At 41.4% G+C, this 24,063-nt stretch overlaps 1 protein-coding gene across 10 annotated transcripts in view; it reads left to right on the top strand.

Annotated features, from left to right (window-relative positions):
- The window catches only part of ablim1b (actin binding LIM protein 1b), a 350,583-nt gene that overhangs the window by 226,479 nt on the left and 100,041 nt on the right, over positions 1–24,063 (top strand). For all 10 annotated transcript variants that reach the window (XM_068002162.1, XM_068002165.1, XM_068002167.1 and 7 more), the window contains 2 exons: positions 9,796–9,922; positions 10,635–10,728. In XM_068002162.1, the coding sequence (XP_067858263.1) occupies positions 9,796–9,922; positions 10,635–10,728 (221 nt within the window). The remainder of the gene's footprint in view (positions 1–9,795; positions 9,923–10,634; positions 10,729–24,063) is intronic.

Raw genomic sequence — 24,063 nt, forward strand, 5'->3', positions numbered from 1 at the left:
GTAACCTTTTGTGGCTGTACAAACACTTTTTATTCTCTCTTTGGATTATGGTTAAAGCATTAATACCAGGGAAAATACCTTGAATAACAGATATAGAAGACTGTTCAATACCATGCTTGGTAATGGGATGATATTGTCGTCTTATTAAACAGACCAGCAACTAATCCTTGAAATTAGAGTAAGAACTAAAGCCCAAGATGTAGATGTTGGCACTGCAGCAGAGTATACACCATAAGCTGTTCTGGACAATTTGAGGAACTGGCCAGCCTCCAATTCTGCCTATTTAAAGTCCAGTAACAGTTGTGATTGGTTACTTTCAGCAAATTCTTAAAAATTCAGACCTGTAAGTGGAGAATAACTCTTATTATCATAATTCATGACTGCCATCTAGTGTTCAATTTTCAGAACTAGTTTGCTATAAAGGAGGCTCTTTCGGCTGTGAACTGAATCTGTTTGACGCAGAAGAACAAATGGACTGAAAGTAGACATTATATGGAAAATTGTGGACGTTATTCAGTTTCTAATTTCAGGAAGGTTACTGACCTCTGTTATTTGACCATGGGGCCCTGCCACTCAACAGAGCCAGAACCAAGAGGCAAAGTGCAGAGGTCAATGGGGTTGTTAACATTGTACACAGGTGTTCCTCAAAAATATCTCCTAACGAACAATGCCACTGGAAAATTAATTAAATTATCTATCGTTTCTCCATTTAAAAATAATTTCCTCCTCTTGTAGGCCCCTCATGCCTTCCATTTGCTGACCAGAGGGCAGGCAGATGTCCTGCTCCCCAAATTCTTCCTGTGCTACCGAACTCTGAGGTGACTGCCCATGGCCTAGGTTGACTCTTGATCTCTGATTGTTTCTCCTCGTTTGCGGATGGTGTGGCAAATTATTATCACAGGCTGACATTTTCCATTTTCTATGTTGCTTACTGCACAGTGTAATGTGGTTATATAATGAAGTTGCAGATGATTTTAGATCCCAGTTATTTCCCCTCTTCTCCTGAAGCGCTGACCCATGCCGGGGTACAATTCCACAGGTGCTGGCATTCCTCCAGCATTCCACCCAAGTGGCCATTTTTTAATGGATAAGTCTTAACAGTGAGTTTGAACAGACTATATGACCATAGAGGGCAACACATCCTCGTTCTTTAATCGCCCAATATCCACACGCACACATTTTACAGCACAGGTCATTGACTATTGATCAGTAATGGGAACCCTTCTGATTTCTTCCTTGCCGTGGCCCAGGGGAACTTTGGCCAATTTTGTTGTTCCCAATCCCACCTTGCTGAGATCAGCTAAGCCAGCAGAGTCCAGGGCTTGAACCTGGGACCTTCGAGGTCTGTATGGCTCAGCACTGCACCAGGTGCTAAGGTTATCCGCTAGGCCATAGGGAGAGCTTCCTGGCACAGTTTTTCTGTAATGAATTTAATAATAAATAGCTTGTTTGTGAGCTGCCCGATATATTGTCTACAGCTTTTTAGCACAGTTATGTGCTTGTAAATAGCCCATTTCAGCAGTGCTGTGTTTCAAAATAAAAAGGCACAGCTTGAACAGTACCCTTTAAGATCATTTTCTGATTTTGCACAGAGTATTGCATGCTGAAAGCGCATATTGAAAAATTGGGTGTGGAGGATATTGCCCCCATTACACAGTCCATCCCATTTTCCGTCCATTAATTTAAATAAATGGAATATCTGATGGACTACGTAACAGGCACACCCTACACCAATACCAATATTCCCCTGTTCCCAATGTTCCAGTGTACGCACTCAGCTTGCGATGCTCTACATCAGGTGCAGAAATGTGGAAAATTACCTGTTTATTCTGATTTTAGTGTGAAATGAAAAACTTTAAAATCAGCCTGCACTTACTCAATTCCCAATCCTCACCTCCTGCAGTAGTTTACTTTGGAGCATGTGTCACTCTCCAGTATACATCTGATTCCAGGTGGCAGCAGAATCTAAATATGATTGAGCCGATACAATTCAGCTAATTTCATCTGATATGGGTTGCTAGTTATAATAGAAACTAGGTTAGCCTATCAGATGCAGAAATTATCCGCTAGCATTTTTGGAATTTTTTCTTGTCAATTTAATTTATGCCTTTGACCTTTTTGAATTCTCGTGCACAATACTGCATTAGCTGAATGTTAAAACAAGTCTGCCTCCCGAGATGTATCATATTGTGATTATAGAGGCATGTGGCATTTCAGAAAGGTCATGCCTCACTTTGCTCCGATACTTTCTTACTGTGCTTTGTTTTTCCAAAAGTTGCTTTTGTTCATTTGAAACTGATTAAAAGGGATCTGTCCAATTGCCTGTTTCCACAGGACTAAGGCTATGGGAGTAATTCTGTAACCAACTTGGAAAGGGCTGAGACAGTGGGGCAAATTACCGTTATCGAACCTACCTAAGTTTCAACCCATTCCAATCAATGGGATGAAAATTGGGCGTGTTCTGTAATGAATCAGCAATCTGCTCTGCCAGATTACCACTCATGCGGTGAAGACAGTTGTGTTCATCTGGAATTCATTTCACCGTTACGCCAACATATGGCTTGGATACTCAGTGTTACAATGAAACGCTTCTTATCAAAGTAATCTGCACTATGGTCTCTATGGTCCAAATTCATCTACATTTATTAAATAACTTTGGCACAGACATTAAAATGACCAGTCATAGACCTGTTGTTTTGAGTTTGACAGATAAACGTTACGTTTATTTAGTTGTCTTTCTAAGGCAATGTGAGGCACTGTAAAGGATAAGCCCAATAATTCACTAATTATAGTTCAGTGAGCAATAATGTGCTGTTTGTAACTGAGACTGGGAAACAGCCAAAATAGCTCGCCTACTGAGAAGAAATTGAGTTAAGCATTAAATTAGGAGAATTAAAAGGATGGTTCTAGTTTCTGGAAGTAACTACAGCAATTGTCAAAATAGAGCTTTAAATTGTGTAGTGCCGATTCATCAGCCCTCCTAATCTCCTCCTTCGGCCCAACATCCACTTTTATCTAATTACACTTCTTAGAAGCACCTTAGGACATGTTTCTATCTTAAAGGCGCCAGGTAAGTGCAAGATGCTGCTGTTATTGATTACACCCAATGGAGGAAATCAGTAAATAGCTAAGCAGATTCAATTGGAAAATAATGGATGGCAGCAAAGTATAAATCCAATTATTTGCAGCTAATAAATGACTTGAATCCATTGCTTACAATATCTTCGTGTTACATTTGGTTTAATCAGATGAAGTCAGTCATACCTGTAAGGATGTGGAAAGAAAATATTACAATTTTTAAAAATATTTTTCTAGTAGATGTACGATAATTATCATATCTATTGTTCCATAGAAAGGCTAGGTCACCATGGGATAATGTTGGTGTTGAATTGCTAAAATCCAATACCTAAATAAAATACAATAAAAGTTAGTACCATCTAATACCAGTTCAAGACCAGTAGCACCCTGGAACAATATAAGCTAGTAAGTTTTAAAACTTGTCAGATTACCAAAGCTTAGCAGTTTTTGGTTTCATTAAAGTTGACGGGCTTCATAAATGGTTATGATTTGAGCAAGATTGCAACAACAGAATTGTGGTAGAAAAAGGCCTGGTTTCAAATTATTGATGCAGGTGTATCATCATTGGAGTTCATTTATTTATTGGTCTATCCAAATTTGTTGAGAAAGTACAGTTAAGTCATGCTATATGCTCTCCCTTTTTGTACTGCATTCATAAATGTTACTGTGGTGAACAAAGCCAATTGGTCTTTAAGGATCTCATGAGCTGTATATAGACTTCAGACAATTGCTAATGTACAATAATAACACATTTTTATTTGAAAGGTGCTATTAAGATGCCATGTCACTAACCCAGGCAGCTATTTCCTGAATTCTGCAGCACGTTCAATGTAGCTGGTATGTTTGGCAATATAGTTGAACTCTACTTCAAAGCAGTTAACTTGATGAAGCAATAGGTGAAACTAGAAATGTAATTGTCCGTGTCCTTTATTGACATATAATTCTGCTCAAAAAAGGCAAATGATTATTTCATCAAAATACAAAAAAATTAGGCATTGTTTAAGATTCAATTGATTAGGACGCTACTCAGATTTATTTACTCTTGGTTATTTGTTTCACCTCCTTTAAGTCCGTCCTGGTGATTTACACTATTGCCATAAGAACATAAGAAATAGGAGCAGGAGTAGGCCATACGGCCCCTCGAGCCTGCACTGCCATTCACTAAGATCATGGCTGATCTTCAACCTCAGCTTCACCTTCTTGCCCGATTCCCATATCCCTTGATTCCCTTGAGTCCAAAAATCTATTGATCTCACGCATGAATATACTCAACGACTGAGCATCCACAGTCTCTGGGGTAGAGAATTCCAAATATTGATAATCCTCTGAGTGAAGAAATTCCTCCTCATCTCAGTCCTAAAGGTCGACCTCTTATCCTGAAACTAGGTGCCCTAGTTCTAGACTCTCCAGCCAGGAGAAACAGCCTTTCAGCATATACCCTGTCAAGCCCTCTCAGAGACTTATATGTTTCAATGAGATCACCTCTCATTCTTCTAAACTCCAGAGAGTATTGGCCCATTCTACTCAATCTTTCCTCATAAGACAACCCTCTCATCCCAGGAATCAATCTAATGAACCTTCGTTGCACTCTAAGGCAAGTATTTCCTTCCTTAGGTAAGGAGACCAAAAATGAACACATTAATCCAGGTGTGGTCTCACCAAAGCCCTGTACAGTTGCAGCAAGACTTCCTTACTCTTGTACTCCAACCTCCTTGCAATAAAGGCCAACATCCCATTTGCCTTCCTAATTGCTTGCTGTACCTGCATGTTATCTTTGTATTTCGTGTACAAGGACAACCAAATCCCCCTGAACACTAACATTTAATAATTTCTCTCCATTTAAAAAATAATCCATTTTTCTATTTTTCTACCAAGGTGAATAACCTCATATTTCCCCACATTATACTCCATCTGCCACCTTCTTACCCACTCACTTAAGCTGTCGATAACCCTTTGCAGACTTTTTGCATCCTCCTCACAGCTTACTTTCCCACCTAGCTTTGTGTCATCAGCAATCTTGGATATATTACACTCAGTCCTTTCATCTAAGTCATTGATATAGATTGTAAATAGCTGAGGCCCAAGCACCGATCCCTGCGGCACTCCACTAGTTACAACCTGCCAACCCGAAAATGACCCATTTATTCCCACTCTCTGTTTTCTGTCCGTTAACCAATCCTTAATCCATGCTAATATATTACCCCCAATCCCATGAGCCCTAATCTTGTGTAACAACCTCTTGTGTGGCACCTTATCTAATACCTTTTGAAAATCCAAATATACTACATCCACTGGTTCCCCTTATCTACCCTGGTGGTTACACCCTCAAAAAACTCTAATAAATTTGTCAAACACTATTTCCCTTTCATAAAACCGTGTTGACTCTGCCTAATCATATTTAGATTTTCTAAGTGCCCTGGTGCTATGTCTTTAATAATAGATTCTAGCATTTTCCCTACTACTGATGTTAGGCTAAATGGCCTATAGTTCCCTATTTTCTCTCTCCTTCCTTTCTTGAATAACGGGGTTACATTTGCTACCTTCCAATCCACAAGGATCGTTCCAGAATCTAGGGAATTCCAGAAGATCACAACCAATGCACCCACTATCCCTGCAGCCACCTCTTTTCAAACCCTAGGATGTAGGCCATCAGGTCCAGAGGATTTGTCAGCTTTTAGTCCTATTAATTTTTCTAAAACTTTTTCTTTACTAATCTTAATTACTTTAAGTTCCTCCCTCTCATTAGACGCTTGGTTCCCCATTAGTATGTTTTTTTGTCTTCTACTATGAAGCCAGATATCATCCACTTGCACTTTGTGCCTCATTGGAAGCAAAGACAAAGGGTGACTTCCCACCAGTTTATTTTCCTCCTTATTGGAAAGCACTTAACTTTCACTTGGCACTTCTCTGAGGACCCAGATAAGTTTAGGAACTCGCTGGGTAGAGAATCAATACACAACTCCACTCCGTGGTACAGCGTATTGGTAAATCATGACAAAACCCAGAAAATGGTTCACCAAATCCCTTCAGTTTTTTTCCAATTTTCTCCCCATCTTCCCTCCCAAAAACACTAGGGGCAATTTTCCTGGGATTAGCAAGCAAATGACGCCTGAAAGGCAGGCACTATGCGTAGGAAAAATGCGTGCAAGTCTTTCGCCTCCAATTTGTGCCTGAATAGCACGATAGCTGAATTTCCTGTATGGCTTTTTCGGGGGTTGTATCTGAAGTGGGTGCAGCAGAGTAAATTGTATGCAAATGAGTGTCACAGGCCTGTGTATTCAAATTTCCTGCTCTTGCACTGGGTGGAGATCGGCGACAAACTGCTCCCAAAAGTATATCTCCATCCCACCATCAACCCAAAGACAATCCTCACAGTCAAAGCTGCACCTCTCCTCTTATTCATAAACCTTCAGTGTACACAACCACACTTGTTTTTTCCATTCATCTACAATAAAAAAAGCATCAATAGAAGAGTGACTGAGTTCCAATTGACTTATTACAAAATGGCATTTACGTAACTGTCTACTGTTTATCACTACGGTGCCTCCCTCTAATCACTTTTTCAATTGGAGTGTTCTGGATGCTCGGTTACCTATCCTAGTGCTTCTTCTAAGTGAATTCCCACTAACAGGAGACCAGGAAAGGGGGCTAAGCTGTGTCTTCAGAATACGGTGCTTGCAATGAGGCGCTCCTCGCTCCCATTGAGTATGAACACCAGATAGTCCTGCTCCAGGCTGTGAGCTCTCTGCTGCTGCAGGTACTGCCTCATGGGAATGGGGCTGGATGGATGAAGTAGTAGTGTGGAAGTACTGCTCTCCTGTGGAAGCAGCATTTGCCATGGTCACTTCCATCTCAACCCTACTAGGAGCCCCCATCTCATCGTCCTCTCTGATCTGTGGTTGCACAGACACGATGACTTCAATGACATCACAGACCTTGCACCCATCTCACGTCTTATTTGGGCAAGCTCACCAGTAACCATCCCCGATAGTGCAGCCCAAGATCTGGATGGCAGGTGTTCGAGCTGTCATCGCGGCATTTCTGGTGGGGAGCAGCACTGCAGATGGTTTTGGAATTTCTACTCTATTCAAGCATGTCTGCAGGTTCTGTAAGCCAACCCTCAGGACCATACCCATGCAACTGCTGGACTCTTCCATATTAGCTTCCATTTGTTGGAAGCTTCTGGGAAAATCAACCAATGTCTCCAACAACATGTAATTCTCAGAAAGCATCCTTCTCTTAAAAGCTGGCCCATGGAGTACGGTTTCCTTGAGTTTCACAACTGAGGGGGGGTGGCACCCTCATCCTGTGCTGAGGGGCTCTCTGCTCCTCTTGTGTAAGGATGTTATTCTGCCTTGCAGGAGCAGCCCAAACAATGACTGTTTGCAAGAACCTCAAGGCCAGTCAATAACAATCCTTCTGCATCAGTTCCTCACAGTTGCCTCCTCTTGCTCCAAATCCCTTTTATCAGCCTCAGCCCTTTAAGCCCCGAGATGCGCCCAAACTTCCTGTCACCTGGGTTGTCCACTCCATTTGTGCACCTGCACGATTGCACAGAGTCTGCCCGCTCCATGTAAATGAGGGCCACTCGGGAATCCAGGCACCACATTGCTTCCTGGGGTACAACACGCTTGTGGTGCACTGCGTTCCGTGTGCCTCAAACAGAGCCCACCCAGGAAAGTAGCTGTACTCATGTTGCAGTACAGCTTCATGATCGTAGGCAACCCTCAGGTACATCACCCAAATAGCCATTCTTCGCATGAGCCGAGATACTCAGGGGCTGATTTCCGTTTTCACCACAAAGTCAGTGCATCTTCGGCAGGATGTGACCTCTCCCGTCCCTTGCCAGCCGATCTCCTGGAGTCAGGGTAATTTAAATAATTAGGGCTGGCAATGGGGCCATTTGTGGTGCTGATGGAAGACCCACCTCAGGTGGGGAAGGGGGGATTAAAATAGGCTCAGGCTAGCTGCGTCGCAGACAGAGATCTGGCAGTGCTGGTTGAAGAATCATAAACATTTATTGAAAGGATGAAATTTTAAATTTGCCTAGTGCTCTGCAGTTGATTCCTACCCTGTCAGTCCAAGTTGCGCTCACCAGCATAACTGAGGAGGAAATTGGGCTCCCTGAGTGTCAGTAGACTTTTCTACTCTCGCGGCATCTAAGCCTAGTCCTGTCTTCCCCTTCATCCACATACCTGCACTTTCCAGCTGAGTCGATGAATGACAATCAAGTGGGAATACAGGCTGACCTCCCTCTTCTGAGCCGATGTCTGCCTTCAATCTTGATTGCAAAACTCCTTGATATTTCATCACTGTGGTGCAGAATTCAGACATCAACAGTATGTGTTAATTATGGGAGCGAAGCTGTATATTTAGCAGAGTACTGAGGAAAAAAAGGTTAAAAATAGGAAAAAAGGAACAAAATTGTCAAGGTGTGATTAAATGTCTTCCAGTGAATGAGTTCTGTCTTACTGGAGCTAGAATAGACAGCAGGATTGCTACACTCTCCCTTAACACTCGTTCTTTAATCACTCAATGTGCAATCAGTTTTGTAAGACAATGTTCGAGTGAATCCATTGCTGCTCAATGAAAACACTAATCCAATCCAGTCTAAACAAGACATTAGATTTGTAGTGATTTTGTAGTACCCACTAAAGGTCAATTGATAATCTAGTAGCTGTGTCTGTTGGCATGACTATCTTTTTAAAAGTAATACATTAGTACCAAGACATTTATATAGCAACTCCAGAGACAAATCCCTAAATCTCCGATGGAAGTTGACTCCTCCAGCCTTCAGAAATTTGAAAGCGATCTTGAAAGACATCTGTTGTTTGGCTCTGCCTGCTTGCTTGCTTACTCCAAACAGACACACTGCTGAGATTTGATTGCACTTCCATCTATATAGACACACTCACATGCACAGACACACTCGCAAACATGGATGCTTGTACTTAAGTACACGCTTATACGTGCAGGTACTCATATTGGTGCTCATACATTGGCTCTTACATACATTTACAGGCACTCAAAGTCACAGCTGCTATCATATATATTCAAATGAATATTTTCTGTCTCATTCTCTCATATATCCATGTATATTTTCCATTTTCACAGCATGGGGGTTAATAATGGGGTAAATGATGTCCCTGTTGCACCTACACCATTCATCTGTTTAATTGACAAATTAAAGAGTGTGTGAGCAACTATATCATTATTTATGACTGAGCCTTGATATTGGAAAATTTTCTTGGGTGGCATCAACCAAACCTGATCATGTCCTCAGCCAATGTCCACTTCCACCAGAGATTACTGGATAAGAATCAGGGGTTGGAACCCTGGCCAATTCACCCCTTCCTAACCAAGAGGTACTGAATTGTAGGAACTTTCCTGGCAGCCTGGCTGAAATGAGACCCTACTAGTCTGTATTGCTCAGCCATTCACTGAATGAACTCACTGAGACATTGGAGAGCATTTAAATTAATTATAAATCACTTACCCTCAATGTGAGTAATGTTTGCTGCTTAATTTCATTTTTATCTGTACACTCTTCTATTTTATTCACATTTTCGATTCTTCATCACTCAGATCCTTAGGTCACTTGTATAGAAACTTTGGTGATTATGTAAGATACTTTAAAATGCAGTCTAGCCTTCTGCATGAAGATCACATTTTGCCATTCAAAGTGCCATTCTCAAAATGGTTCTTTTCTGTTTTCAGATTGTGCAGGCTGTGGCAGAGATATTAAAAATGGACAGGCTTTACTGGCTCTCGAGAGACAGTGGCACCTGGGGTGTTTCAAATGTAAGGCCTGTGAGAATGTCCTTACTGGGGAGTACATCAGCAAGTAAGTACTAATTCTACTCTCTATGTTGCGATGCACAGAATCCAATGGCTAACTTTCTTCATTCTATTATGAAATTTGATGCCATATGACACTAGCACTACTAACAATAGCATTATTTGGGCATTGAAGGGGAGCCAGTGTTGGGAATGTTGCTCTAAAATTAGATATAAAAATGGAAAAGACAGTATTATACAGTACTCTTCCTTAAATCACTTGTCAAAGGTAAATTTTAGGACTGATGTCAGAGGGTTGCTCTTCATTCAAAGAGCAGTCAATACCTGGAGTGGACCTCCAGGTGAGGTAGTGGAAGCAGAAACCTTGGAATCATTTGAGACACAGCTGAGTTAATATGGCCCAATGGATTCCCTTATCCATATTTATCTTGTGATCTTGTGAAACAATTTAAGGAATTAAATTGCTTTAATTGATTGTTTAAAAAGTTCATTGAGTAAAATTGCAATTGACATTAGCTTTACTTTTTAACATTTACGTCAATAACCTGCATGGAATATTTGTAAATGTATGTCTTGTTAAGATTGATGGTCATGATCTTTGAGAGATCAATGCTAATCTTGTGTATCTGGTACTAAATCTAATACTGATATAAATTGAAATGAGCAGAGACTTCAGTTTTTATTTATAATCCATTACGTTTATTTACTATATTGCTCTTATTCCATTTTTCTTCCTTTTACCCACAAACCTCTGATAGGGATGGTGCTCCCTATTGTGAAAAGGATTATCAAAGTCTCTTTGGTGTGAAATGTGAAGACTGTGACAAATTCATCACTGGAAAGGTCTTGGAGGTACGTACATCTGGACTATTTGCCTCTTAAGGGATTGGGTGAACTGACAGGCTGTCATCTTTCCTGTAAAGACACATTCCTTACATAAATCCCAATTGAATGCAGTCAAATTATATATTCTGTTATATTAAATCTGAGGTATTTTATTTATATATTCAAAGGAGCACTGTCTTTATGAGCAAAGTGTTTGGCCACTGAAATGATGACTGAAAACATGACGCTATATCAAAAAAGTATTATGTTGTTTATTCATGACAGCTTTGTGGTGAAACTGTTACTGCCTGTTGTGTTATTTTTCCCTTGGCTTTTTGAAGTATATCAGGCATGATGTACCATCTAAACTATTCAACACTGTTTAAAACAGCTAGTAAATGATCAATCCATTTGATTTATGAAACACCTACAATATAATCTACATAGAAGGTATTAAAACCAATTAATAAATAGATTATTTAATCACGGCAGTCTTGTTTTTCATACCTGGTTTACAGTGCACAGCTGCATTGAAAGCAGAACTGAGCACTGGAACCAAGTCATCTGCTGGTGAAACTGTCCATTTATGCTGCAGGGCAGTTTCTAAAGCAGACTGACTGGTCATTGATCTTATGGCTGTTTGTGGGATGTCAGTAACCAACATACCAAGTCAGTGAACCTCAAAAAGTAATTGATTGTGTGAAGTGCCTTGAGATATTTGGCTGTGAAAGGTATTTTTGATGATCGTTTGCCTGACATAGGGAAGCAAAACATGGCAAAGACAGATACAAAACCACAGTATGCTACTATCCTCTGTTCTGTTTCAACAGGATGAGTTTGCTTTCTCTCAGTGTGGCTCAAATAAGAAAGTTAAAAAAGGAATAAAAAACACTGGAGGTGAAATTGGTCTTTGCCTGTTGCATGAAACGTGCTCATAGTGAATCAGCAGCCTGTCTTACACTGCCCTCGATCTTCTTTTCCATTGACTTCGTATAAATAAATGATGACCGAGCAGACATTGGTGTATTAAAAAGTCTGAATAATAAGAGCAAGTCAGTTACTGGACCTTAGCAGTTACTTCACAACCCACTAAAGGTCATAATGAATATTCTGGTGTGTTTTAATACTGCACTTGTAGGTCCCAAAGCTGAATAAGGCTTTAATCAGCTTACTGTTCCCATTCCAGCATAAAACCTGCTGGAACATTCAAAATAACCAGAATGAATGTAGAATCGCACTGACCATAGCAGAAATAGTCAATAATGTTAAAGAACTATTGTCACTGATGGAAGCCCCATGAGTAATAGCAATTCCTGGAACTGCTGGCAGTAGCCTACAATGTGAAGTCACCCATATTCTCTGCTTCTGTTGTAGCAGACAGAACCTTCCAATGTATGTTCAGTCATAATTTGCCATGTAACTTTTTATCCTTTTTTAAATTCAATTTTAGAAAATGTTTACAATTTTCCTAGAAAGGCATAGGGAAGAAATCTTCTTGGGATATTCATTCTTGGGATATGGGCATTGCTGGCAAGACGGGCATTTATTGCCACCCCTAGTTGCCCCTGAGAAGGTGGTGGTGGCCCTTCTTCCTGAACCACTGCAGTCCATGTGGTAAAGGTACTCTCACAATTCTGGTAGGTAGTGAGTTCTGGTATTTTGACCCAGCGATGATGAAGGAACGGCGATATATGCCCAAAATAGGATGATGTGTGACTTGGAGGTGATGGTGTTCCCATGCATCTGCTGCCCTTCTAGGCGGTGGAGGTCAAGGATATAGAAGGTGCTGCCGAAAAAGCCGTGGCAATCTGATGCAGTGCATCCTGTAGATAGTACACACTGTAGCCATGGTATGCCTACTGATGTAGGGAATGGATGTTTAAGCTGGTAAATCGGTTGCCGATCAAGCAAACTGCTTTGGCCTGGATGGTGTCGAGCTTCTTGAGTGTTGTTGGAGCTGCTCTCATCCAAGCAAGTGGAAAGTATTCCATCACACTCCTGACTAGTGCCTTGTAGGTGGTGGAGGGACTTCGGGGAGTCAAGAAGTGAGTCACTCGCTGCAGAATACCCAGCCTCTAACCTGCTCTAAAAGCTACGGCATTTATGCGGCTGGTCCAGTTAAGGTTCTGGTCAGTGGTGACCCCAAGATGTTGATGGTGGGGGTTTTGGTGATGGTAATGCCATTGAATGTCAAGTGGAGGTGATTAGGTTCTCTCTTATTGAAGATGGTCATTGCCTGGCACTTGTGTGGCACAAATGTTACTTGCCACTTATCAGCCCAAGCCTGAATGTTGTCCAGGTCTTGCTGCGTGCGGGAATGGATTGCTTCATTATCTGAGGAATTGCGAATAGAGCTGGAAGTGAATTAAGGATAGGTCTGTTTTGGGACTATGCCCAATTGGTTCTGGATTGAGAGCTGCCATTTCACATGGAACCCTTAGAGCCAATAGATAGGGAACACTTTCATCCCTTTAGTTTGGGCTGAATTGGAATCCAGGAACCAAAGGTTAACAGTCAGTGTGCTAACCCATTTTGGCACCCAGTCTTCATACAATATATTTTTAATGACAAAACCTTCATTGCCAAATTTATTTTAAACTTGAGCCCAATACATGCAACTGGTAATGCAATGACAGAATTAGGTAGTTTATATAGGGGCCAAAAATCTGTAGTCCTTCCAATGCACTCCTGTCGTAACTCCAGCAGGAGTGCACTGGACAGGCCAAAGGTTAGGCTGAGATCTGGATAGGCTATGTCCCAGCCTTGCATGGGAATTCCTACTCAGCTTTGTGGGGGTGGAGCCTCCGACTGCTCCAAACAAGGAATGGGTGGGGCCATTAATTTCTGCATCCCCAGCCTATACAGGAATGGATCATAGCCTGGATCGCTGATGATTCTGCAAATTATTTTAGACATTTCAGTCCCTTTACCAGACGACACTTCAAACTTCTTATCATGGGGGGACTCAGCACCTCCTCCCCACCCCCCTCCCCCCCCCCCCCCCCCCCCACAGAACTGTTAACTTGTTCAGCAGTAAGCTGCCTCTGGGAGCAGGTGGGCACCATAGATGCGCCCCTAGTGGCACTGATGCTTGTCATTACCATGGTAATTAAGAGCCTCCATGACCCTAAGAACTTTGGCAGGGTCAGCAGCAGGGGCTTCAGGTGGGCGCAGCTGGCAATTATGTCGTGATATGGCCACCGTGGATTTTCAACCCTATGCTTTTGTAACTTAATGAACAAGGACTTTTAATAATTAGAGTGAAGCCGTTTCTCAATTACAATTACACCAAAGCCTTACTTCAGCTTTAATTTGAACCAGGTGTAGGCTTGATATTTTACATTGAAATCATTGCCATCACGTAAGACTCCGGATGGATTGATGGGATTGACCATTATGTTTTCCACGAATGCTGTGATGCTGTGAACTCACAATTTAGTTCAAGTACAAAACATGCTGTAGTGTTCCTTCAATAATAGGATGAACGTTTGATGAACAGTCCTAACGGTTTATAGCTCTGTCTCATGGGACAATTTGATTTTTAAAAAAATATTTGATCTGTCGTACGATCTTGACATTGTATTACGAAATGTGGAGATCCTCATGTTGCTCATTGTTGTGAAGAGTTTTGTATTCCAGCATGTGGCCCATTGAACAGCTTGTATTCCACAATGTAACCCATTCTTCTGGTCTGAACAGTCAGTTATCCAGAATGTGGCCCACTGTCCCACTGGACCAGGTGACATAAACAGTCATGTTGTCATTGTTCAGCCCAGAGATCAATTAAGAAAACCATGATTGATGTGAAATAATAACATTTTGTCATAGAGATCTATCAGAAATCTAATACAATAGAATAAAAAGACAAATACCGCACATGCTGAGAATCCCAAATGAAAACAAAAAATGCTGCAATCTATGTTCTGACAAAGGGTTTGCACCCAAAATGTTAACTTATATTCTCTCTTAATAGATACTGAGAAATGTGGTGTGAATTTCCAGCGTTTTCTGTTTTTCTTACAAATCTAATACAATATTTAATTTCCTGTAATGGCTACCAGAAAACAAAATAACTGCCAATAATATGGGAGCTCTCAGAAGAGCCCCATAGTGTTGCCAGTGGCATTAGTTAGCCTTCCATTTGGGAGCATTCTTAATTCTAACCTTTTTACTCATCCTTACTTAATATCCCCTTCACTGTGGCTGTTTTAATCACAAGGGCCGTACTTTCTAAATCAGACCAATGTTACAATGTTAATGTTACTTAAAGTGACTTTATTATTTTTGCTACATCTGAATGAATAACTTAATGTGAAAAAATAAAATAAAATGAGGAGAATACCACAAGGTAGCACTGTTATACCATGCAATGTTTAGCTACTGTGGTCTTCATTCTTCAAAGACATACAGAGATTCGAGTAAGATGTGATTCATTGAACCCTTAGGCAATTATTGCAGCATTGCTTCCTGCAAATATAATTTCAGTGTCTTGAAATATGATCAGTCAGTTGGATTGTGTATAAATTTTACACACAGCCTCATTTTGATTGTAAACAGTCTCTGACAGGATTGCAAATACTGTTTGTATCTGCAGAAGTTAAAATATCAAAAGTGCCTTGGAGCACAAAAGTGCAACTGGTTAGACTGAAGTGATACGAATTTTGTCTTGGGGCATGGTACACTTCAAACCAACACTGTATCAATGAATTGAATGTCTTGATTTCATACAGTTCACAATTAGAATTGGTATTGTAAGAAGTTACAGCCGTGATGTATTCGACTTGTATGTGTTACTGACCAGAATCAGGCATACAACAAAATCAATTGGAATTGTCCCTGAACTGTTTCAATCATTTTTTTTCAAGTAAGCTATTTAAATTAATTTTAGGAAATTAAAAGTGAATCTGCTGATTTGATTTTTGAGAATTTAGTTTTTATGGTCCTCTCCTGGTGATTAACAGCACTTATCAGCTGCAAACCAATTAGATGCAAGACCATGGCACACAAAAATACCTATAATTTTCCTGAGACTAGCAATTATTCAGTAAATATGCCTACCCTTAGTGTCCTTCACATGAAATGGTCTGTGTAGGAGAGTGCTTCCATACCCTAAACCGCTCAGGATGATGAGGGTGGTGTTGTCTTACAAAAGGATGCTTACCTCAAGAGCAGGACTGAACTGGGTTCAACTCCAACCCACACTGATACGATGAAAGAACATTTGTCTATTGGCTGTAAGAGTTTGGGCAGTTTCAACCAGTGACTAGTCAGCACGAAAGTGGCCTCAATTTGGCGACGATTAGCACTAGGTTAGAAACTCACTCAGAAAGGCCACAGAAAGGTGCAGGAAATGACAAAATGCTACTTTAGTGCAGTAGAGGGTGCTCTGCTGAGATTGAAGCTGAGGGACATATTGAGGGTAGAGTATAGCACAGTTGGAAGCTTTACTCAGCATCCAACCGTGTTATACTTGACCTGGAAGTGTTTGATGTGACACTGGGGGGGGTAAACAGGCTGTAGCGGATTGGCCGCCCGTTATACACCCCGCCCGATTTTCCATTCCAATGAAGCCAATGGAAAGGTAAATCGGGTGAGGTGTGTAACAGACAGCTGATCCGCTACAGCTCATTTTGCGCCCTTGCCGAATTGAATTTCTGAAATGGAAAGTGATCCATTCTCAGACTAAAATCTCTCACTATGATGAGCACAAAATTTACCTTTTTCAAAAACAGATATTCACTTTGTGAAGTATGTATCCTTCAGTGTGATGAATAGTTGGTACAAGTGTGCAGTTTCAGTAGTACATTTGCTTTGTTGGACACGATGGCAGATTTTTGCTGTGGTCAGGAAAAGTTTCAAACTCCTGTGGTGGAGACTACTGTCATCACAGCTGGAAATCAAAATGGGTAAAAGGCTGAAGAAGTGAATCGTTGGGAAGGTTATGAACTTAGAATCTCACACACTTGAATAAGCTTAAATTTTTCAACCTTGCAATGTATTTGAATTTTTAAAATTCTTAAGTAATATGCAACAAGCCAAGAGAAGCTGGACATGTTATTTACAATAATATTGTGACAAATCTAACCATCTCCAGCAGGGTGTAGGAAGCAGAGGAACATCTGGGTAATTTGAGCGATTTATGCATAGAAAAGTTGTGTTGTAACGGCTAGACATATTTCCTTCTTAAAGCTTGATTGTCAGAAAGCTGCTCTGTGAGCATTTCAGTGTCTCTGCTGAAGACGTGTAAATCTGCACCCGATTCATATTCCGCTGGAGTATGCACCAAGTTTATTTTTCCATTGCATCCTTGTACTAAACAGCAGGAATCTGCTACAAGCAAAATGGAATGGTTCATGAAGGGAAAGTCATCATTTGCAGAGAAAACCTATCCTCGAGAGATATCAGTGCCCAGTAAAAAAAAATGTTAATTGGGACATTAGTCCCTACCTAAATATGCATAGAAAACTGAACATTGTGAAGTAATTCATTCAAAGAAACCCACCAGCTCACTCATTCTCAAGAGTTATTTCCAGTGCAATGTCTGGGGAAGGACATAGTCTTCAATGCTTAATTTTATAATACTCTAAATTAGTTACCTTCAAGATGCTCTAGGAGACTAAAACCCCCTCAGTTAATTTGAATTTGGCCAACACTGAGCAATGATAAATTGAATGTGAACACAATATAAGAGGTATTGCATGTGAATAGAAGTCTTTGAACAACCTGAAAAGTTGACAGTTTTTTTCAAATGATGTAAATGCTTCCATAGCACTCTGAGTTGACCAGCCTAGTGTGTTTTTTCCACCCTATTTTCTCCAAAGAAATTCAAAGAAGATTAACTCATGCTTGTAATCTGTTATTAGGCTAATGTTTTGGAAGCAGATGTAGCGTTCCTGTCATTTGCTTTCTCAGTATTTTTACATTTGCTTCATGGGCAAAGCTCTGATGTAATTTGTTTTACATGACCCTCAAACCACTCCATTTCCCTCAGACAATGCAACACTGGCAGAAAACATTATTGAGACAGCATTTCTATCTTTGTGATTAAGTTCTTACTTGTGACCATTTTGTGGGAAGCGCTACTCAGATTGACGATCATCTCCAGCTGATAAAACAATCTTGTGGAGTAAAAGCTGTCCAACTAAACTGAGTCACTAAACTAGATCAGCAGGGGACAGTGGTTTCTAACATGTTGATCAATGATGGAGGAAAGGAGGATACACATACTCTTTGATTTAAGAACATGATAGAGCACATTGCGGTGAAACATATGGACAGATGAAAACATTGGACAGGAAAAGACCAGCTGATCCATCTAGCCTTTCCCATACAGTTGTGCTGCCTTATGCATCAGGCCAAGAACCTCCCTACCCCCTAGGTAGTCTGGGAAAGGCAACAAATCAGATCAAAAACCAACAGCCAATTATAGGGAAAAAATCTGGAAAATTCCTCTCCAATCCCTTGAGACAATCGAAACTAATCCAGGAGATCATATTGACCAGGATTTATACTAATTGGTGCTTACCTCCTATATGATGTGATCTTTACCTGAGGCCGGAACCAGTCCAGCTCTCTCTTGAAGGTATCCAGTGAATCAGCACTCACTGCACAAGCCAGCAGCCTGTTCCACAGGTCTACAATTCTCTGGGAAAAGAAGGACCGCCTAATATCTAACCTGTTTCTTCACTTGTGTAATTTATGTGCATGACCCCTGGTTCTCATCAACATATCAAATTGAAATAATTTGTCAGCATGTACACAATCTAGCCACTTCATTATTCTGTGGACCTTAATCAAATCGGTCCTGAGTCTACGCTTCTCTAAAGTACATAGACCCAGCTTCTTAAGCCTATCTGGGTAGTTAAGGTGTTTTAAACTGGGAATCATTCTTGTGGCCCTCCTCTGAACCTCATTTATCTCAGGAAATAACTGATTGAGATGTGCAATAATGATTTCTTACAATTAAGAACAACTGGAGTCAGGCGTGCTACATTATTTGAAGCCACATTTGACAAAACACAATTGAAGATATTGTTTATAGCTGCACTCTCTCTGGAAAAATGAACAAACTTTTTTTTAGTTGAGGAGGAAGAAAAGCTTAAGTGGTGATGATATACAGGTGACACAGCGATGCATTTTGATGGGATTTACTTCATCACTTAATAAGATTGTAGCAAACGGAGAAGGTTTATGATGTCATGAAGACTGTAAAGTTTATTGGCCAAGGTGTAACTGTAGCAAATTTGAATTAATGCTGCTGCTGATTATTTATGAATGGATGAAGTTACTCATCTCTTTACTGTGCAATGTCCGGAACTGTACTGGATAGGTAGTAGCATGTGATATCTACTGCATTTAGTAAAACAAGAAAGCTGGTCAGTTTAACAAATATACTGATTATAATCTGAGTTTGACATTACAGTAGAATCCTGTTAGGTACGATATATGAAGATGGATGAAATATTCAGATTTGTTTGAGCTAAAACTACTTTACTCCCAAGACTGTCCCTATATATTCCCAACAGAATCTACCTCATTAAAGCCCATATTTACATTGCACAATTGCAGTATCGAACGTGGGGACTTGCATTTGGATGTTTTTGAACTTCACGGTTTAATCAAAATTTCAAATGGGTCAGTATGTGAGTGGGAAAATCTCTATTAGATTGCCATGGACTCTGGCGCAACACTGCCAGAGATTGGAGAAATTGACTTGTACAGCGTCCAGCTCCCCACCCCGTTTAGCCAAAACTTGTCAACTAGAATCAAATGGAATACAGAACACGCCCTTCCAGCCCCAACTGCCATTGATCAAATGCACCCTTGAAACAGACCACCACAACTTAAAAAATAACGTGTAAAGGCTTCTGTCTCCAGCCCTGCACTTACACAGACAAGTTTCATCTGAAATGTACGTAGTTCATACAAGGGCAAATTTTCCAGTTGGGTAGATTGATGCTGCCTGTGCAGCATGGGGGGGTGCCCCCCCCCCCCCCGCCTCATGATTTTCTCATCAGGCTTCACGCCTGCATAAGCGAAGCTGCATCAATGTCTCCAGAGGCAACACCACCATCTCTTGAGCATCTTTGGATCCACCTATGCCAATTGTGAATGGTCACTGGTAGCAGTGCTGGTGTAAGGCTGCTGTTCTACCCTGATGATGGGAGAGGTGAACTCACAGCCAGCCTGAAAGGTCCAGCAATGTGATTTTTACACTGTCTGGCACTTCCCCCTCCCACACTCCATCTTCACATGGTCTAAGCCTATTAGTGAAATGGGTTTCTGACAATTGAATTCTACTTCTCAGCGGTAACAAGACTACAGAACTGCCTCTTGTTTGATACTCTGTAGGGAACATGGGAATGGAAATGTAACTGAACACCAGGGGCAAAGACATCAAAGATAGAATTGTATGCATTCCTTCCAAATGGCACTTTTGCAGGAAAATTTTGAATTTTTACATTAAGAATAGTACATTGTGTTTAAGTTTAAAACCCTTTTTCATATGCATTTTAATCTTAAAAATTAGGAAAAATAAATAACATTTGGGTTCATCATTCAGCATATCAACACACTGTAAAAGCTACCTGAACAGTCGCTGTGTCCGCTCCCCTCCCTTACCCTTCACAAAGGTCCTCTGCCTCCCCCTTCAGAGAGGAGGCTTTCTACCTTCTCAGAGCTATATTCCCCCTTTAATCAGCCCAACAATTCACAGAGGCACCCTCCCCTTTAAGTCCCTTCCCCCTCCTCCTCCAGCTCACAGTGACGCTCTTCCTCCCGAAGACTTACTGCTTCTTACTGCTGATCCCGGCTGCAGTTTGTTCTTAACACTGCTGCTGTGCTTGGGAACCAGGCTCAGTGCTGCTGGGTTGGGGAATTCCTAATCTATCGTTAAACTAGGAATTCCCACTTTTACAGTCGCCAGCACAGAGTCAACTGCGGGAGCAAAGCAGCATCATCAGGTACAAGCTGCAGCCACCCAGGACCAGCAACATGAAGGGCAGATAAAAATGTAGATGCTTGTGTACAGAAAGTAAAGCACTACTTTTGGTACAAGGCTTGAGTTGAGGCGATGCTGAAAGTGCACCACTGCCTTGTGCATAGTGGTGACAATCATGGAAGATTCAAATTGTTTATGTTTCATCATTATTGCACATCATATTCATCTTTTAGAGATTCCATAGCACAGCAGATTGTTATTGTTGATATACCAGCGCTGTGCACAAAAAACAGAAGATTATTTAGATATTTAAGGAGAAAAATCACTTCCTGGCAAAAAGTAAAAGCCTTTGTTTATACGCTTCACAGCAAGTTATTGAACTTAATAATTTAGAAGGAAATAAATGAAGTCTTTGCTGAGTGCGAAGCCTCAGTTTCACAGTGGATAGGAGCGACTGTCTGCTCTGTGGCCTGGATTCAGTAAAGTTTTTTCATTTGGATGTTGGGTTGAATTTTGTGGAGTGCGCTATGGTAGGCTGGAGTGTGAGCATCACAGAAATGAAATGCAGTCAGTTTAAATTCAATTCAGCAAACTTTCCACTGAATGGACTGAATTTTATGTCGGCCTCCCTGGCATAAGCGGGGCTGTAGTTTCCCTGAAATTAGGTCGGGATCCAGATACTGAAGTCCCGACCTTACAATGAGGATTCTGTGGGGTCTTGTAAGGGATGAAGCCTTCATCCGCCCTTTACAAGGCCAGCGCCATAGGAGGACGCAGGGCATGGAATCCCAAGACCGGGGGTTTCTGTGTCCCCAGTCTCTCAGGGATCTGAGGCATCATTGGTAGCAGTAAGCCTGATAAGACCAGGCATACTAGGCTGCTAATTGGTGGTTGTGAGGCCATCGTCTGGACCCCCGAAGAAAACCAGGGAATGTTTTTTTTAAATACTTAAATACGGCTCCGTTACAAGGAGGACCAATGGGGTCACTGCTCTCTCTCTGGGGGCAGGGAGGAGCACCAGCACCTCACAACAGCCAGCCACTCTTCCACTGCAGGTTGTGGCCTCTGGAGCTAAGCCAGTGTCTTAGATGCACACTTAGTGGCACAAGTGCCAGCAGTGGCATGGAAAATAAGGGATCTCCCCCTCTCCCAGCAAACCTTGACAAGTTCAGAGGCCCAGGCAAGTGTATCTCAGGACTCGCTCCAAGATGCAAGACCCAGTGGATTTTTGACCCCATGGTATATTTAGCTGGAAAATTGAATTGATTATATGAATAGCTGGAATACATTTAGTGGTTTTACAAGGTTATTTATCCTTATATCCCTTCTGAGATATGGTTTTATCATTTAAAAATGTAATGGAAAGAATTTTTAGATTTTGAAGCGTTGAGAACAAATGTATATTTTATAATTATCCCTATTTATAGAATCATAGAAGTTTACAACATGGAAACAGGCCCTTCGGCCCAACATGTCCATGTCGCCCAGTTTATACCACTAAGCTAGTCCCAATTGCCTGCACTTGGCCTATATCCCTCTATACCCATCTTACCCATGTAACTGTCCAAATGCTTTTTAAAAGACAAAATTGTACCCGCCTCTACTACTGCCTCTGGCAGCTCGTTCCAGACACTCACCACCCTTTGAGTGAAAAAATTGCCCCTCTGGACCCTTTTGTATCTCTCCCCTCTCACCTTAAATCTATGCCCCCTCGTTATAGACTCCCCTACCTTTGGAAAAAGATTTTGACTATCTACCTTATCTATGCCCCTCATTATTTTATAGACTTCGATAAGATCACCCCTAAACCTCCTACTCTCCAGGGAAAAAAGTCTCAGTCTATCCAACCTCTCCCTATAAGTCAAACCATCAAGTCCCGGTAGCATCCTAGTAAATCTTTTCTGCACTCTTTCTAGTTTAATAATATCCTTCCTATAATAGGGTGACCAGAACTGTACACAGTATTCCAAGTGTGGCCTTACCAATGTCTTGTACAACTTCAACAAGACATTCCCAACTCCTGTATTCAATGTTCTGACCAATGCAACCAAGCATGCTGAATGCCTTCTTCACCACCCTATCCACCTGTGACTCCACTTTCAAGGAGCTATGAACCTGTACTCCGAGATCTCTTTGTTCTATAACTCTCCCCAATGCCCTACCATTAACGGAGTAGGTCCTGGCCCGATTCGATCTACCAAAATGCATCACCTCACATTTATCTAAATTAAACTCCATCTGCCATTCATCGGCCCACTGGCCCAATTTATCAAGATCCCGTTGCAATCCTAGATAACCTTCTTCACTGTCCACAATGCCACCAATCTTGGTGTCATCTGCAAACTTACTAACCATGCCTCCTAAATTCTCATCCAAATCATTAATATAAATAACAAATAACAGCGGACCCAGCACCGATCCCTGAGGCACACCGCTGGTCACAGGCCTCCAGTTTGAAAAACAACCCTCTACAATCCAATTTTGTATCCAATTGGCTACCTCACCTTGGATCCCATGAGATTTCACCTTATGTAACAACCTACCATGCGGTACCTTGTCAAAGGCTTTGCTAAAGTCCATGTAGACCACGTCTACTGCACAGCCCTCATCTATCTTCTTGGTTACCCTTTCAAAAAACTCAATCAAATTCGTGAGACATGATTTTCCACTCACAAAACCATGCTGACTGTTCCTAATCAGTCCCTGCCTCTCCAAATGCCTGTAGATCCTGTCTCTCAGAATACCCTCTAACAACTTACCCACTACAGATGTCAGGCTCACCGGTCTGTAGTTCCCAGGCTTTTGCCTGCCGCCCTTCTTAAACAAAGGCACAACATTTGCTACCCTCCAATCTTCAGGCACCTCACCTGTAGCTGTCGATGATTCAAATATCTCTGCTAGGGGACCCGCAATTTCCTCCCTAACCTCCCATAACGTCCTGGGATACATTTCATCAGGTCTCGGAGATTTATCTACCTTGATGCGCGTTAAGACTTCCAGCACCTCCTATCAAAGTGATCTCTCCCTTCTTATTTTTCAGTTCTACCCATGTCGACTCAGTGGGCGAACCCTCGGATATATCCCCTCTCACTACTGCCGTGATGTTCTCCCTAATCAAGAACGCAACTTCCCCTCCTATCTTACCTCCTGCTCTATCTTTCCTATAGCATCTGTACCCCGGAACATTGAGCTGCCAGTCCTGCCCCTCCCTTAGCCACGTTTCAGTAATAGCTATAACATCCCAGTCCCATGTACCCATCCATGCGCTGAGTTCATCTGCTTTGCCCATCAGACTTCTTGCATTGAAATAAATGCAGTTTAATCTAGACTTCCCTTGGTCTTTGCCCTGCTTTCTCAGACCATCTGTCCGGTCATGTTTTGTACACTCTCCCTTACTGCCTTTTGTTTCTGTCACCACTTTA

The sequence above is a fragment of the Heptranchias perlo genome, chromosome 21 (genome assembly GCF_035084215.1).
Source record: "Heptranchias perlo isolate sHepPer1 chromosome 21, sHepPer1.hap1, whole genome shotgun sequence".
Lineage (NCBI taxonomy): Eukaryota > Metazoa > Chordata > Chondrichthyes > Hexanchiformes > Hexanchidae > Heptranchias > Heptranchias perlo.